Source organism: Hermetia illucens, chromosome 6, assembly GCF_905115235.1.
Source record: "Hermetia illucens chromosome 6, iHerIll2.2.curated.20191125, whole genome shotgun sequence".
Classification (NCBI taxonomy): Eukaryota; Metazoa; Arthropoda; class Insecta; order Diptera; family Stratiomyidae; genus Hermetia; species Hermetia illucens.
The window spans coordinates 5,863,798-5,881,331 of record NC_051854.1 but is presented as its reverse complement, the minus strand read 5'-3'; the positions used below and the strand labels follow the sequence as shown (position 1 = coordinate 5,881,331).

At 41.4% G+C, this 17,534-nt stretch overlaps 3 protein-coding genes across 5 annotated transcripts in view; 2 read left to right on the top strand and 1 right to left on the bottom strand.

Annotated features, from left to right (window-relative positions):
• The window catches only part of LOC119659401 (neurofibromin), a 29,900-nt gene extending 26,869 nt beyond the window's left edge, over positions 1–3,031 (top strand). For 2 of the 3 annotated variants that reach the window (XM_038067469.1, XM_038067471.1), the window contains 2 exons: positions 146–311; positions 370–491. In XM_038067469.1, coding sequence (XP_037923397.1) covers positions 146–311; positions 370–491 — 288 coding nt within the window. Of the gene's footprint in view, positions 1–145; positions 312–369 lie in introns of all 3 variants that reach the window. The other variant, XM_038067470.1, reaches the window with a different exon arrangement.
• A 5,659-nt stretch (positions 3,032–8,690) lies between these two features.
• Positions 8,691–11,689, top strand: LOC119659403 (dynein regulatory complex protein 11). The gene is made up of 8 exons (XM_038067474.1): positions 8,691–9,269; positions 9,333–9,564; positions 9,619–9,844; positions 9,907–10,084; positions 10,138–10,291; positions 10,348–11,123; positions 11,178–11,348; positions 11,403–11,689. Exons 1-8 carry the CDS (start codon positions 8,734–8,736, stop codon positions 11,587–11,589), a joined length of 2,460 nt encoding a protein of 819 aa, XP_037923402.1. The 5' UTR covers positions 8,691–8,733; the 3' UTR covers positions 11,590–11,689.
• Positions 11,527–17,527, bottom strand: LOC119659408 (U6 snRNA phosphodiesterase). The gene is made up of 5 exons (XM_038067480.1): positions 17,173–17,527; positions 12,300–12,442; positions 12,067–12,244; positions 11,840–12,002; positions 11,527–11,772 (listed from the first exon to the last, which is right to left on the bottom strand). The coding sequence occupies exons 1-5, from the start codon at positions 17,262–17,264 to the stop codon at positions 11,584–11,586; spliced, it is 765 nt and encodes a 254-aa protein (XP_037923408.1). The 5' UTR covers positions 17,265–17,527; the 3' UTR covers positions 11,527–11,583.
• Positions 17,528–17,534: the final 7 nt, after the last annotated feature.

The following is a 17,534-nucleotide window of genomic DNA, read 5'->3' as shown; positions in this document are numbered from 1 at the left end:
GTCATGCACTTTCTAATATTGTATGTGTAAGTGCTTATTTTCTAATTCTGTAAATTTTTTTTTATCTTCAACTGAGGACACGACGATCTTTTTATATTTGTGCTTTCATGATCTATATTCTAACTCTCATTTTCCATTTCTCCAGTGCAATATGATGGGCGAATCATCCGAACTGTTCGTCAACTGTCTCGAAGCAATGGTTGAAACATGTTTACCAGCAGACGACTCAACCCCGGTACCACCATCACCACGCCCATACAATCTAAGTTCAAGTTTGAGTAGCCTGACATTAGGTTCACCAACAGATAAAGGTATATATTGACATCAATTATTTTTTTTCGCTTCATATAGTTTTCTGTAAAATCATAGCTTTCTCATCGGAATCACTAGATCATGACAACTTTGGTGGAAGTGTTAGTTCGTTACGACGTGCATCATGTAGTAAGGCACGCCAAGTGAAACATCGTGTTTCGGATAGTCCATCACATTAGATCATTTGAAATGTTTCTAACTTAAAAAACTAACCATTCGCACAAAACATTTTACTAACCATCCTTGCATACTACCTAAAAGAAATTAGTGAAAGTGTTTATTTACTAAATGTAACAAAGTATTGTTTTGGTTTTGGAGTAAGATCTCTTAATTTGATTTCATGTGGCCAATATTTTGTAAGAAAGTGAACCAGATGTATTTGTTGCGGTGGCTTGGGAGTATGTTACTATATTCATCCTGCATGCATTTGTCCTTGAACACAAAGTAGAATATCTGGAAAATGTGATCCCTCCTATTCATCGCATCTCATTCTCTGTGAAAATTCCACCCAAATAGACCAACACTTTTGTCATAGCCTAGTTTGCTTAACGAGTCCCCCTCCCCTCTTCGTTCGTCACAGTCTCTGTTATGTTAAGAAGTAAAGATCTTCTTAGTCCTGGCAAAATCCTCTACTGTGTGATGCCACCAAATGTAGTAAAACTTTTCCCCATTAGAAGTCAGGCCCGTTGCGGCCGTCGTGCAAATACTCAAACCATGGATATCGTATTAAAAATTCGTAATCTCATCAGTGAAGATTGACACTGGGACCATCAGCGAATTCGAAACTCATCCGGACTATTATCACCGATCACTCTTGCGCAGAAGGCTATTCGTTTTCGCCAGTTTTGGCTTCAACGAAGACTATTACGTACGATCTTTTTCTTCTTTCTTAGGAAGAGATACGCAAAGAGAAAGCGTTTCGCCGATATCGGCGACATAAAACACAATGTCACAACAGCGCTAATAGGTATCGAAGAGCACAAATTTAGAAGAGGCTTTCAACACTAGAATGATATTTGTGGTTTTGGAAGGGGAAAGTTGGTAAAAAACGGCAGACTTTCGTCATACCCCTTAAAAAGCCATTTGAAGGCTCCCTTCTTCACGTTTACGAAAGTCCAAACCTTCCTTCTTACAGCTCAGCCTCTGAAGTAAGAGCCTTAGGAAGTGCTTAAAATGTTTTGAACAAAAGCTGAGTACTGGTTCTGAAGAAGCGGGCCTGGTCAGCGAACTGTTTGGAACCGAGTCGTTAAATCACAACACCTTCAAGTTCTGCTGGGAAATCATGCTCGTCGGTCATCATTTATTTCGTGGCGCCAAGAGGCCCCCACAAAACACAAATGTCTGAAGATTGTCTTAAAACGCAAAATCTTGATTTTTGAGTGTGTTGTCGATGAGACATTACGTGTCTCCTCGGGCTACATATTTTATCTTCAACCCCAACCGAGAGCTAGGGTGACCCATCCGTTCGCCAGACTGAAAAGTAAATAACCAAGTCTACTCATTGCCACTTTTGTCACGCATGAAACGCATTCGCATAGAACTGCTCTATCTGCGCTAGGAAAAATGCGATACCCAGGCAGATGGAGATCCTTGGCTTTTCTGTTATGGGTTTCCAGGTTCATTCTGATTTGCTTTTTCGCAGGTCTAGAATCATTTGGCGTTTGGGTTTGCAGCATACATAACATAATACTTCCGATTAGGGTCGATTGTAATTAAAAGTTCCAGAACTCCAGTCTCACGGTTATCGTCCAGTTCATTTCTTCCCGACAAGCGCTGCGCGTCTTGGCACAGGCATTTGTTCCGCAGAAGGCATAGCCTACATCGCCATCTTACGCCAGATACCATCCTATAAATTTTCGAGGCAGCCTATTGAACCCGGTTTTTACAATGACTGATCGTTCATCCACGATTCTCTCCTCCCAAACGAAACTAGGAAACTTCGCTATTTCGCTGGCTTTTGTCGTGCCCAACCTTAGCTTTCTGCCTTCCAACTAGGCTGTCCAAGTACGTCGCTTGGATATCACGACAAGGACGTATTATTTTTTCGTTCGTTCGTTGGCCATTGTACTATCTCTGCAAATCGTCTATTCAATGGTCTTTCGCCTGAGGTGTTCGCAGACTTTTACGAATCTGAGAACATTCTCCAGAGGCAGATAGTGAAAGGTTTCTTCGTTGAAGAAATCTTTACCTGGTGTCTTGGTCTGAAAGGCCAGGCAGCTGCGTATGAAGTGCAGGGTCATCTTCCCCTCCTCCTAACATTGGCTGCATATAACCGAGAACAACACCCCAATTTGGTCTTGTGGTAGTTTAAGGAGGGTTTTCATATCCCACCTCTTAAGAGTCAACAAAAATGCCACTTTAGCGGCCTTCGCCTGCCGGCAAGAGTTTACATTTCTCCATTCGGGCGCGTGAACCTGACAGTTTCACCCTTCAGATTAGAATTTATAGTAGATGGTCGAATGCCAAAAATTGGCTTTGGCTCCATACCCTTGGCGAGCCAGTTTGTCAGATTCCTTATTACTAGCGATATTTGAATACCATGGCATCCACATCGGAGATGTTTCGTTCAGTCGGACAACTTTCAGCAGTATCTGATGACAGCTCCACACCAACTGGCTTGATATGTTGTTGCTATTTAGTACTGATAACGCTGCCCGACTGTCGGAACAAATTCGAATGGTGTGGGGCCGCAATTTTTTTTGCTACTAATGAAATGGCATATATCCCCTCTTGGAATATGGTCGTCATTTTTCCGAGAGGCGAGGCCAAAGACGAATCGCTCGCCCGAGATTATTACCCTGATTTGAATCAGGTACTCATTTACAGCTGAGTCGACTGGTATCTGACGTCAAATCACGATACAAATCCCTCTGTTATCAGCGAGATTTTAACCGCGATGTTGCGTTCAACAGTCTTGTGCTTTAATCACTCAGCTATCCGTAGAGAAAAATGGGACCAGAAATCTCACTGGTGACAGTGGGATTTGAACCGCTGCCTTGCCTTGTGCTCTAATCACTTAGCTATCCCGGCCCCCCCATGCTTTTACTTGTCATAGCGGAAATAAGCAGAGCATCAAAAAATCTCCTTATCTCCCTGTTGACTTTTTCTGATTAGTTTGGTCATTGTTGTGTCCCCATCACACAGGTCGTTAACCAAATCTGCCTAGAGGTCTTTTAAAACCATCATGTAGACGTGTACCACTGTACCACTTCCTTTGGCATACAACTTCCCCACCAACAGCTCTTTTATACTTCTATGAGATATATAAATGTCTTGCAGCTATTTATCTGATGATGTTTCACAAAATGTCTAATTTATTTTCTCAAAGCAATTAAGGTTTTCACTTGCCTAGAGAGAGCTCCCTCGTGTCTGCATAAATTTACTGACGAAACCCACCCGATCTTTGACAAGAGCAAAGGGTGCCATCGGTGTCGTCCGTCACTCCATTCCAGAACATACAACCAGGAAATCATGGCTTCCCAATCTTGTGCAGGTAAAACAGAAAACCTCCACATCCACTTACAAGTTGGATGAAGAAATCATCAATCTCGCCACGCTTTCGATTTAGCCACGGATCTAAATTACGTATGAGCCGCGCAGTCTATCTGCCTCTGCCCCACTTCTGCGAGCACCATTACGACCGGTTCTGAGGCAGTGCAATAGGCAGACGCCACCAAAGCTCCCTGCCTCTGCACTTGGCCAAGTTCTTACGATACACTTCCTTACCAAGCAGAACAAACTGAATTGCTCCCATAAGAGAACATCTCCTGGTAGATGTAGGGCCCCCAACATTCCTCATTAGCCTATACAAGACCGAGATTTAAATCGCAGCCTTGTCCGCTCATGTTTTGATTTGCTTGAGCATAAAATTTAACCGCTGACTTTGCGTCTTTAGTCAGCTTGCTGGAGGATATGGAACGCAGGGTCGGGATTCTCTTTTTGTTCAAGGTGACCACTTCAGTTTTTCCCAAGCAAGTCTGAAACCATCCGTTTATCCGATTAGGCGCGACTCTTCTGAGATGTCAAACTTTAGGAGACTATCGCAGGAAGCGGTCCGCCCTTAAAGGAAAACAGTCTCTCAGATAATACCCTCAATATCCACAAGAGATAGCACGGTACGTGGAATGAGTTTTCTAATATGCTTAATATATCTGTCCATCTTACGGAATTGAAGACTTTTTTGACATCAAACGTTATATGGAGCGCTAGTCATTGAGATCGGCGGGAGTGTGCCTGCACCGTGGATCTCCCTGCTTTGATTCCAAATTGCAGCACGCATCGCTTCCTCGAGTCTACTCCTGATAAACTTTTCGAACACTTTACCGGCCGTGTTAAGCATACACAGTGGTCCGGATGCAGATGCTAGGCTGTTGTCATCAACCTGAACAATATGGAATATTGTCCGTGCAATGTGGTTCCAAAGCCCCGATTTTCCGGGTGACAAGCCTGTAACAGTCTCCACGGATTTACAATAGAGTACAGTGGGTGCAGAAAAAAGGTGGATTTTGGAAAGAGCCACAGGAGAATTAACGAATTCAGAGATTGACTTTCAGTGTGACAATATTTGGGGCCTATTCACGAGTGGTTAGGAACAATAGCTCTACATTTTCAAACTCTTCAACCCATAGTCATTTCATGCAGAAGTTAAAGCTATTTCTACTCAATGCCTAAAATTTGTCCTTGGTAATCAAAAATTGGTCGCCAGGCTCTAATTGATATAGAACCAGATCCAATAGAATCTATAATATATACAGTCAACCTCGATGCAAAATTTTCTTTAGCAAAAGAATTTGCTTAAGAAGCTAAACATACAACACAAACCACCTCAACATTCATCTGTTCTCGAAATTACTTCAGCTTATCGCTCCTAAATTAGATATAAATGAAAATATATTAGAGAGTCATTTAAAAGAATTTTACAAAAGTATTTTAATATTCATGTTGTAAGATTATTTATATTCTATTTATAGAGAAATTACATAGAAAAAAAAAGAAAACAAAAACGAAACAAAAACTAAAACAAAACCTTAATGAAAATAGAACAAAATATTTCCATATTAAATATTATATCACTTAAAATCATAATTAGCACAATTTATTTAATATTGTTACTCTGAACTAAATTGAATGAGCAAAAAGCTATATATTATTGACAAAAGGAAAATTAACTATATCATATTCATCTCGTTGTGTCTGTGTGTTTTAAAGGCAAATGAAGAGACAGGAACATGTCATTTGACTACTTACATACAAATGAAATTGAAGCAGGACAAGAAGAGAGCCATTTATTAAATGTTATATACATTATATGTATGTTTATGGAAAATATATATATATATCAAACGAGAATGCGCAAATAACATGAAAATATAGAAGCCTAAAGAAATTTATTAATCATTTACTTTCATTTCAACTCGATCGGAATGATGCATGGGAAAATATATTAGAAAAGTATATTTTTGGCCTCGAAATTATTAGTATTAATTTTTTTTAGATATATTTTCGGTACCTCATCCATTGTTTATTGAGCTCAGAAGCGTTAAAAACAGAATGTTTTCTGGAAAACTTTGCTGGTACTAGCTGATCCTACCAGAAATTCTATGACTAACTCCCTTCTTTCTAAATATTTGGTAGATCCTTTAGAGATTTTAACACCATTTGACAGTTATCATTATCATCTCACTTAATCACTGTGCAAGTGATAAGCCTACCTTTTCGTGAGGTTTCAGTAGAATGCCTGAGTTATCTTATTTCGATACCCGCTAATGGTTCCAATCCGATCTTCTGGGGCTGTAAATATTTTCCGCGTGCTAATCATGTCACATGTTACAGTATAGTTTAGTCTAATCGGTGAACGCATCCCGTACTAATTGAAGTCTGTGTTATATTCATAAAACTAATTATCCCCAGTCACGTGCAATTCTAACATTCAATACCCCCTTTCATTAATAACTGCACGAGTGCTGCAAAGTCAGCAACCATACACAAATAGATATAATGAAAAATTATCATTTTTATTTATATTTTATTATTGATTTCTTCTATTTTCAGACACGGAGATTTTCAACTTTGACAATTAAAGAGATTGACATTATTTTCATTGTATACGACTATGTTTAGAGAAATCATCATTTCTTTCATATTCAGTTCTTTTCATCTCATTCTATTATTATCTTTTTTTTTTATGAAAATGGCATTTAAATTTATTTATTTAACATGAAAATATTTCAGAAAATATAATCGAACATCAAAGAAATAACACAACCCACCATATCTTAAACGTCGTGTTTTAAATGTTTAAAATAACATAAGATATTTCTCCTGATTAAATTTAAAGATTCATAAAATAAATGTGATTAAAAAGAAGCGAAAGTCATAGATTAAATGCTATGAAATTCTATTTTATAATAACATTCGTTTTAAAAAATGAATTATTTAAATACAAATATAATAAGTGAATATTATCTCATACTTTTTTTAATTAGAAAGAAACTGTTGTTTCCGAAATTCCCCTCGGACACCACCAACCTGTAGTAGTTTACTACTGCGCTAAGGGTATCCAAACATGAATCTGGAAACTATGAAATTTAACTCTAAAAGTGGAAAGAAGTGACAGACCTCGAATCCACCCGCGATCACGAGCAACCAGGTCGACGCCGAGGCGCGGAATTTAGAGACCTCATCAATTTCATGCCCCCCTACGGAGGAATCTGTCGAAGGCATGCTTTCTGACTCAATGGATTAGTGCCCACGGCGAAGCGAGCCAGAAAGGAAAGTACAGTAACTCTCAACTTGGGAGAAACTGGAAATTTGATTACTATAGCCCAAATCTACCCGAAGACGGAAGAAGAAGGCTCGGCAGAAGGGAACTTCAGCCCCTAAGGACCACTATAGTTCCGAGTGTTGATCGGCCACCAAAGCCAATGCCGTGGTTGTGGAAACGATTATTTTGTGCTGAATCAGCGACATAACTTGCTATACTCGCGTTCGAAATGCGGATATTCGTGGTCGATATGGGATTGCATGCATAGTGGAGAAATTATGAAAGAGGTGTCTTCGATGTCACTGTCATACAGGAACGTGGAGAAAATCGAGATATATAACACTTTCCCCCATAAAAAAAAAAAGTTGCCATTACTTTACGGGTTGACAATCTTGCCATGGACTTCACTGGTGGCCTCTCTCTCAATCCATACTGGCCTTTTTCGTCTCGGGTGTGTAAGCGTGTATACACATTTCTTCACAGCAAACATTTCTACCCAAAACGCGCCTCTCTTTTGCTAGAATCCTCCAAACTGCCGCTGAAAAACTTCCAATCGATGTCGCTGTCATCTTCCGGCAGTAGACGTGGCACCCATTTAACAGAGACTACGAAATTCCAAGTCATCTGTCACTATCTTTAGACACTTCCACAGCTAATGTTAACTTCCTCAACGATTTTATATAGGGATATTCGTGGATTTACCTCTTTGAGCCTGCGGACCGCCTCAATGTTTTCCGCGGTAACATTCATCCTTGGGTGATAATCGTGGCTCAGATACTCGACTTCCTCCTGCCTTCCAGAGAATTCTTTATGAAATACAAATACTCGGGACCTTGAAAGGGTATTTTTTCCGAAATTTGCATTCTTTCCAACATTTTGTTCGGATTCACTTCCTCCCCGGAAAAAAACTTAATAATAATTCTTTGCCTAACGAACACGTGCATTTTTTTTCTCGATCATAGTTTCTTTCGATACTAAGCGGGTCGAGAGAATTACGGTTGGTCCCCCCTTTTCAATAAAGGTACCGGCTACCTGCCACATCAATCTTTTCCAGGTACAAGACCTCTTCGGTATCTCAAAAAAATCAGTCCCGTTCGTATTTGGTACACCCTCGTAAAATCATCCTTGAGGCAGGCATCATCGACTGATCAGTACAACAAATAGATAGGAGACTGGGTTTCCCTACGAACGTGTATGTCTCCAAATATATCGTCGATTCAATGCCAGACCCCAAATTTTGAAACGTCAACCCCACACACGAAAATATTCACAGTGGAGCAGGTGCCAAATCCGTAGCCAGTCATGATGGTGAGCATGATTTTTTCCAGGGAGACAAAGTTGCGGTGGATAAAGGATTCAAATTTAACCAAGTTTACTGCCGCGGTCATGGTACTTCTGCAGCATTTTCGCGATAGAGAATGGATGTTTCAGCAGAACTGAGAGCCAACCAACTAGACAAACGTCACACGCGCCTTAGTCACTGGACCCCAATCCAATAGACTACAGGATGTGCCTGATAACCATAGCAACCATTCGTTTTCAATACATAACCAGCAGCATCTGCCTCCAATATTGATTAAACAAATTTGCAAGGTCGCTAGGTAGAATGCAACTCTTATCAACAATCGCTTCAGTAGCGTCACTCCCTTCAAGCCAGCATGTCACGGGACACATATAACGAACTCTGGCGAAACACCCAGAAACAACTTGAAATACTTGCCATCACAGATTTCGAACAACAAACCCAAGAACTTTCCTTTGACCGGAGCCAGTCTCAAAACTCGACATATGAACTCTATCTTCGCTATATTCGAATTGCTAACAAACTCGAAAGGGTATACGATAAAATGATTCAACCGCAGAAACGTATCTTAGTGAGGAAACTCTTGGACTCCTGCTATGGAAGAGTGATTGAATTAAAGCATGATCTTGTTCACATCGACATGATGGAGTTCAGCTATAACGACGCAATCATGGAGAAACTAAAAATTACTCCTCTGGACACTGAGCTTCGGATCCCGCGGTATTTTATAAGAGAGCGAGAAAAGGAGATTCGAGAACGAAAACAGACAATGGATGAGATTTTGATAAAACTGGGTTGGATGGATGACCATCCTGAAGAGCAAAGACTGACTGAGGTTGAGGCTATTCGCATGTTACAAATGCACGAGCGGGCCAGGCAAGGACGGCTCAGGTATGACAAATATTTAGAAATAAGGAAAAGGACGATGTAAGAATAACCATTTTCATATTTCAGAGCTCATTTCATGAAAGAAATACGTTTACTGAAAGAAAAGGGTAAGCCAGAAGGAAAAGACCGGACTGAATCTGGTCTACTTGCAGCAATGAAAATCCAGAAGATGTGGAGAGGTCATACAGCTCGCCGTAAAACTAGACGTCGCAAGATGGAGGAGATGGTTCTTATCGGAATGATTCCGCCACCACAATCAACACAGAAGAAGTCACAGGCAGTTGAGAAGATGAACGCTGTAGCTAAGAACACATATTCAGTTCCATATCTTACTTAATCGTCACAATTACAGATAATAAATGAGACGTACAGGACCCAAAAAGAGTATCAAGAAAATTTTGAAAAGGCTTTACTGGAAGTTCGTGAAGAAATCAAGAAAAAACAAGGACCAACAATGACGGAGGACATAGCTGATGAGATTCGTGTTTGGATTAAAGATTATTATGAAAAGACGGGGAAACTGCCTGAACTTCCAAGTGAAGAAAGTGGAGGATCACGGCATATTTTCAGTCGGCAAGGTAGAAACTTCCAAAGTGTCTTCGTACTTCTTTATTAGCATCAATTTAATCTATTGTTCTAGGAACTGAAAGTGAAGTCAGTCGATCATCAGCAATATCTTCAAAGGAATCTCGTAAAACCAAAGAGAAATCTAAATCCCCAGCCAAGAGTGGTGATCTAAATGTTGAAGAGGCAGCAGAGGCCGGGTTTAAGCCAGGACAATCGGCTTTTTTGCCAGATATAAAATCGGGAATTGATGAGTGAGTAAAACAGATTTATTTTCGAACCCATTTTATCTTTCGCTTCGGTACAGATTTAATGAGGTTTGGCGTGATAAAGATGAGTATATGAATAAAAAGCAAACTTATTACGAGGACATGATTTATGCCGAAAAATATACGGAAGTAGAAATAGAGCTTCGGAAGGCAGTGGATGAGATAATGCGACAAGAATTGGATTTATTACAGGTATATTTCGAAAGGTTGAACTAATGCAGTATTTTTCAATTTTTTTCCTCAATTAGGCTGCACTAGACAGAGATCGTGCCGCTAAAGGTAAAAAATCCAAAAAGGGCAGCAAAAAGGCTCGCCGCAGTGGGAAGAAAAGTAAAAAGAAGAAGGAAAAGGATCTAACCCCTGATCGTACAACTGAATCTCTATTCGAAGAGCTCGTTACAAATGGAATCATTCGAAAGTATCCAGATACGCCGTTGAGATCATATATCGGTGATAAATCTTATGTGGAACGAAGCGGGGTTAATCCTTCCCCCGGTGACATCAAACAGCTTCTCATAGAATACTGCATTCTGCCCCTCGGCTCGGAAACAATTCGAAACTATTCGCCATGTATACGCTCGATTTTGTTAGCTGGCCCAAAAGGGACAGGTAAAAAGGCTCTTGTACATGCCATTTGTACAGAAGTCGGAGCTGTTCTTTTTGACCTCACACCAGCTAATATAGTAGGAAAATACCCCGGCAAATCGGGGCTTATTATGCTGATGCATTTGGTAATTAAAGTTTCAAGGCTGTTGCAGCCGTCAGTTATTTACATGGGAGATGCTGAACGCCCGTTCATGAAGAAGATCCCTAAAACTGATCGGACTGATCCAAAACGATTGAAGAAAGATCTGCCAAAGTTGATTAAAAATATCGGAATGGAAGATCGGGTGATTTTCATTGGAACATCCAGTTTTCCGTGGGAAGCGGATCAGAAACTATTTCAGCAAACGTATAACAGGTTTATTTATATTCCCCGTCCGGATTACGGAGCTCTATCGTTAGCGTGGAGGGAATTGATAAAGTAAAAGGACTTCAAATAAATATTATGCATAAATAATTTCCTTTTTATCTCCAGCGAGTACACGGGAGGAAATAACCAATTCGATTACAGCGTCATGGCAAAAATATCGGATGGCTACACCATTGGTTCGGTTGTAAGTTGCATCAAAGAAGTAATGACTTGCAAGAGGAAACTTCAACTAAAAGCGCAACCTTTGACACATGTTGAGCTCATAAATGTTTTGTGGTAAATCAATATTTCTCTATAAAAGCCCCTCAATATGGATAACATCTTTTTTAGCACCAGAGAACCAGTGTATCGTGAGGAAGAAGAAACTTTTCTAGCTTGGTGGTCGAAAACTCCATTGGGACGACGTCGGCAAAAAGCCTTGGAAACCGAGATTGAAGCCAAAGTTGAAGCTGAAGCAGCCAATGGAAAAGGAAAAGGAAAAAAAAGCCAAAGCATAAGAACATATCATTTGCTATGATAACTCAAATCGAAACAATTTGTTCCCAGTCTTACAAAGTATTGTGTTAACAGCCATTTGAAACTCTTCACTAGATTTAATAAAATATGACTGAAAAATTGTTTCCAAGTCTTTTAAAATTGCATTGAATTTGGTTTCGTGATCGCCTGCACACCATAGAATGCTACAATGAAATGACGGATCCTGTAATAAAAACAAAACAGATTTTGTGTGACAGTCGAAACGACGAGCTCTTGGAGAATTTAGCTACCTTATAGAACTCGGGGAGACGATATTCTTTTAAAACTGTATCCAAACGCTTTGAAATCGCGTCCAGTTGTTGGGTCATGCCACTATTCACTTTCAAACCGATGAAAGTCCGCGTGCGGTCCTCATTACAGTACACTTTTAAATGTTGAAATTGAATCCTAAATCTAAACATATACAGAGTTAGTGATGGAGAAACGTTAATAACTATTAACAAATCGAGTAACCCACTTTTTTGTAAGAACTAACTCATTTCGAACAGACGATACGAAGGAATCAATCCAGTGATGCTGCAAGACCACCGTTTTTGTCAAGCTTATGTGAATACCGGAGGAAGGTTTTAACTCAACATCAATCAACGGGGATTTAATCAGGCTGTTCTGTAGATCGTCTAGGATCGGAACATCAACTGGAAGCGAACAAAGTGAAATTATCTGAATTTCTAACTGACTAGCACCTTTTACCTGGAACGTATACGAAAGTAGCCCAATTGCCACGTTCATGTTGAAACGATCTAACGCGACCATCATGTTTGCTGGGGTCATCTACAGGCACTTCATGGATCGAATTCAATTTCATAGTTTTAATTTGACTGGGGAGAGGGAGCCTACAAAATTAGGTAAAAGAACAACACTTGAATCACTCTAGCAAAATTTCAAAATATATTTTGTCTACATAGCACTTGCAAGCGATAACAATAACATAGCTAAAATGCCATACTAAAACCATAGACTGAAAATTGAACTACGAAGATAACTATTGAACTCAAGAAGACGACGACATACGAGTATGCTATCGAATAAAGGGAAAACTACTAAGAAAATAACCGGAAATTCTGAATCAGCCCAATTGAAAAATGGGTCATAGGAACTACTAGTAAAAGCAAACACAAAATTCCCATAGAAATTCATTCTGAATAGTAGCAAAAGATTTGGATTTCTCTTGATTGTGACTTCGTCTATTTGCGACAAATGTTTAGATAAATTCCCCTTGCCCCGCTCAATTACAAACTTCTTTTGTTACAAATGTTCTTCTAAACTTGTAGGTTACAGAATTAGATTGCTATGGCGAAGGTTCTCATAAAATAGAGTAATTCGAATAAAATGATTTAGATTAGAAGAGTACCTGGAGGCACTAGGAAAAGTCGACTAGATGAAAATGTTCCGCTCTGCAAATAGGATGACGACCTGGATCCAATTGACGCCACCAACGAGCTGTTGAACGACATAAAGATCGACGTTCCGAAGGGGATTGATGAACCCCTACGCATGCAGAACATCAGTGCAGACAATTCTGCAGCACTTCAAGTGCTCCTCGGCTAATCTGCTTGTCTTTCACTTAAAGGAAGACATCGACATCGCACTAATACAGGAGCCCTGGGTCGGAAGCAAAGGGCTCCAAAGCAAATATTTCAATTTATACCACAGCACAGGAGACGCTGATCAGAAGAAGAGCCTACAAGCTTTTCTATGTCCGGACCCGAGTTAAAGCAACCGCCTTCCGCCAGGAAAAACGCAAGAAAAGGAAGCTGGTGATGTGAACGCAACTGGTTTAACACCGGTATTTGAAAACAGATCTATCTAGCCCGGATACCGTGAATCTGGGAAGGCTCCCAGCCGACGACAACGGAAGGCACTGCGAAAGAAGACGAAGTTTCGATATCCAGAGAAATCGGACCAAGAAAGCGGAAAGTAAGGCATTGGAAGACTTATTGGGAGAACTGAATCCAGTTTTCGCAATGCAAGGCGAGGCGATACCTCTGATAGATATTACTGCATACTTTTGTGCTGGGGTCCTTTGTCGAGAATCAATTCCACGCTTTGTTGTGCCGGCAATTCCCATTCCTCAAAGTTGGGCAAACTGTTTGGTTTCAAACGAGCTTGTGTACGGGGAGAACCTGAGACTCTCCAACGATCAACATTCGACATTACGGTCGGGATTCAACACCACTGGTTCACTGCGTCTACTCAAACACGAAATGCTAAAGCTGAAGCCGCCCCACTTGCCAACCACGCGAAAACGGTGGCTTACGTGCACAGTAATCTCGAATCCCGCATGCATGTCCATAGTAGCTTTGTACTGAAGAGAGTATGTCGCTCCTCAAATATATATATTACGTTTAAAACAAAAAAATGTAGATTGCGGATAGCTTCTCCTTTCCTATTAATTTTAGGTGGGACTACAAGTAGCAGCCGAAAATTTAATCTCTTGGGAACTACGCTAAACCAAAAATTACTCTGGAAAACGCACGTCGGAAAGCTACGATGACTCTGATGACTTGCAGATCTATCGCAGGAAAAAGTGGGGCTGCACGCCGAAGATAATAATAAACCCGCCGTAGCCGGTCCCAACCCCGGTTGTCAAAGAAGGAGGGATAGATATCTTCAGTCTTAATGGCTGTACGCTACCGCACTGTCTCAGGGGGTAGGCGAGGAAAGTGCAGGAACTTTGCAGTCTTGTATATTACTCACACCGCAGTAACGTATAAAATGCAAATCCATCTAACGGGAAGAAAGAGAAATTTGAGGTCCAGTACGGATAACCGGTGGAAGTCGTCTGACTTGGTGACTGGGTCGGGCTCCCGTAATGGACAGCACGGCGTCGAAACCGCTAGTCGTGGGATGGTTCGATGTCTAGGCGCCACGACGACCAGAAGCATTGCTCCGCCTGCTGCAGCTGTTTCGCCGAAGCACTCTTCTCCATTGTCCAGCTGAGGTTTCCGCTAAGGTTCGGGTGCTGACCACATTGCCTCCTAGTGTACCGTTATGGTCTTGAATGAAGTGCTCTAACACACTTCAAGGCCCTGATCCAACATGGATTGTTGCGCCAACGATTATTATTATTATTCGGGACGAATTCCAAAGAGCGTGTATAGAATTCTCCTTTGCATAGACCAGGTATTTCCAGTTTCTATGCAACTCCAGCAACTCTATCTCAAATCAATGATGAGATTGCATCTCGACTGTGTGTTGATATGTCGCTGCTGCAACCAAAATCGCTTGTGTATTGTGGTACAGTTACGGCTGTCAGATTGCACGATCAGAAGATTCACTATCATGTTATTGGTTTGAGTAACCGAAGAGATCCAGTATAGATAATTCATCTGGAAGGTCGGTGGGACATTGCTAGACTGAATCAGTTCAGCACTGGCAATGCCAGCAGACGAGTGAGAAATAAAGTGCAGAGGGTTTACGGAAACTATGCCATCCCCAATGAGACACCCGTAGTTGAAATTCTGGACACACTAAAGCAGAAACTTTCTGTCATGTGCAGTCGGTTAAGACCGTATGGCGAAAGTCACTCCAGGCGTGTCCAGAATGCAATGTACGCGAGAAACCAGCGGAGCTTTTTCAGATCTCTCAACGAATCCCAACAGAGCGTCCAGTGTGCAGTTTTCGGTAACGGAAGCGAAAGAATACTGGGGTGGACTTTGGGGTTACCCGCCTAGCATGCTGAGTGATCAGTGATCCGAGGAGCTGCCTAAATCGAAGAAAGATTAATATTCTCAAAAGACGATTTCCCGAATTATTGATACCAAGGGATAACATGACAACGAAGTTTCACTTTGATAAGAAGTTTGAAGCACGTCGGAGTAACAAGGCAAACTGGAAGAGCGTGGCTGTAGCATACTGGTACACTGACCGATCCGTCACAGCACAGGGAGCGGATGCCGGGGTCATTGGTCGAAGGTGCTTGGAAACAATGGGAAAGGATACTAGCATATTCCGAGCGGATATATACACGATAGACAGATGTGCCCCCTTTAATCTCTAAAGGAACTACAGGGGGCACAACATTGATATCCTGATTGATAGCCGAGTGGCGATAAGGCACTTAGGTCCAACCAGGTGAACTCTAAACTAATATGAGACTGAGAGATTGAATACGCCCGGCTCGCACAATAAGGTCTGCATACTCTAGTTTCCAGGCTATGTTGGATTGTAAGGCAATGACGGACGAACTAGCCAAGAAAGGAGCAGAGACGCCTTCACACGGACCAGAACCCTTCTGTGGAATCAGGAACAGGTATCTTGGGCGAGCCTAGTAGGAGTGGAGCAGTCCGGGGGGCTTATTGGGAGATACGAGCCTAAGCACACACAGGACTGTTTAAAATTCACCAGGAAGAACCTCATTGGCCCATGCCAAAGAGCCTTCACTCCAGGCAAATCGGCAACAGATCAGATTTTCTCACTACGGCAAGCGATGGAAAAACTGATGGAATATGGCCATCAGTTGCACCATCTTTTCATCGACTTTAAAGCCGCCTATGACAGCATAGCATAGAATTCGATATCCCAACGAAGTTGATAAGACTGACTAGGCTGACCCTGACCAACGTGCGAGGCCAGACAAAAGCAGCAGGATCACTCTCAAGACCATTCGACATCAACATCAGTCTACGACAAGGGGATGCCTTATCATGCGTCCTCTTTAACCTTGCTCTCGAGAAAGTGATCAGTAATGCTGAGGTAAATGCAAGGGGTACAATCCTCTTTAAGTCCACCCAACTACTGACCTATGCTGACAATATTGACATTGAGAACGACCCAAGACGTACAGCCAGGTTGTGGATAAAATCCGGCTCAATAGATTGCGATGGGCGGGTCACTTAATCCGTATGGATGAGGATGATCTAGCCCCGAGTCGAAAAACTTTGATTTTGTGAATTGTTGTCCGCTGTACTACAAGTGGCTTCTTCTTTGTTTGGGAGTTTTATAGAGCCTATTTGTGAATATGTTTTTGTGCACCTAAGAATTAGGTTCACGTCGGTCTAAGAGTTTTTAAACCCTTTACGGCCTGTCGAGGGGAAAAGCCGGAAAATTGGAGTCACGTGACTCGTCCAAGTTAAGTTCTGTGAAAAAGTTTGTAAAGAAATTGTTGACTTCGGGTATTGAGGTGTTCTGGACTGACTGCTGTCCAGTTGGGCCAACTTAAGGTGTTCCTGCCACTTGGGGCAGGAGCGATCCTTGGAGTTGTGCCCTTGACTTCTGCATAGGATACGAGTAAAAGTGTGGCAGGACTCTATGCATTTGCCCGCGTTTAACAGTGGCTTTGCACAATTTTGAGGTATGGCCTGGGGGCCACACATTAGAAGCACTGTCTAGGCTTGGGTATGAAGTAATCCACTGGCACGCGAGTGGAACAAAACACAATCTATTCTGGAAGTTCGCTTCGCATGCAAGGAAGCCAACAGAAAATTATTGATTTCAAATTTGATGTTTGTCTTTGAATAAAATTTTTCATGCAATTCACAGTTATTATAATTGGTGGAAAAATTGATGGACCAATGTCCAATAAGATAAATATAAATAAATAAAATTGAAGCCAATCACTTACCTCATCTTTTTTGCACTCGGCGCTGGAGGGCTGCCGGCTTCAGCGGCGTCCTCTGAATCCGACGATGAGCTATATTCCACCAACGATTTCATATTTTTTTCACTTCACTTCAAATTAATTCAGTCAAAGCACTTGAGTTTCACTGGATTTTATCACAACCGAAAGCGCGGTTAACCACAATTTGTATTTGTTTACAACCAAACAGATGACCGAAGGGGCGTCTGTTGCACATAACCACAACGAGGAAGGACGCGCGTCTGACAGCGTTACCACATCACGCCACCCACAAGTCGCCGAGAACTGTCACACTACTCGCGACGATGATTTGTGTAAGCCACTGTTGTCAAAGTACAAGTCAATCT

Coding starts and splice junctions, on each gene's coding strand:
- LOC119659403 (XM_038067474.1), top strand. CDS start 8,734: ATGTCACGGGACACATATAACGAACTCTGGCGAAACACCCAGAAACAA. Junction 9,845..9,906: donor GCATATTTTCAGTCGGCAAG/GTAGAAACTTCC, acceptor CTATTGTTCTAG/GAACTGAAAGTGAAGTCAGT. Junction 10,085..10,137: donor ATAAAATCGGGAATTGATGA/GTGAGTAAAACA, acceptor GCTTCGGTACAG/ATTTAATGAGGTTTGGCGTG.
- LOC119659408 (XM_038067480.1), bottom strand. CDS start 17,264: ATGAAATCGTTGGTGGAATATAGCTCATCGTCGGATTCAGAGGACGCC. Junction 12,245..12,299: donor TACTTTCGTATACGTTCCAG/GTAAAAGGTGCT, acceptor GTTCGCTTCCAG/TTGATGTTCCGATCCTAGAC. Junction 12,003..12,066: donor GAGTTAGTTCTTACAAAAAA/GTGGGTTACTCG, acceptor GTATATGTTTAG/ATTTAGGATTCAATTTCAAC.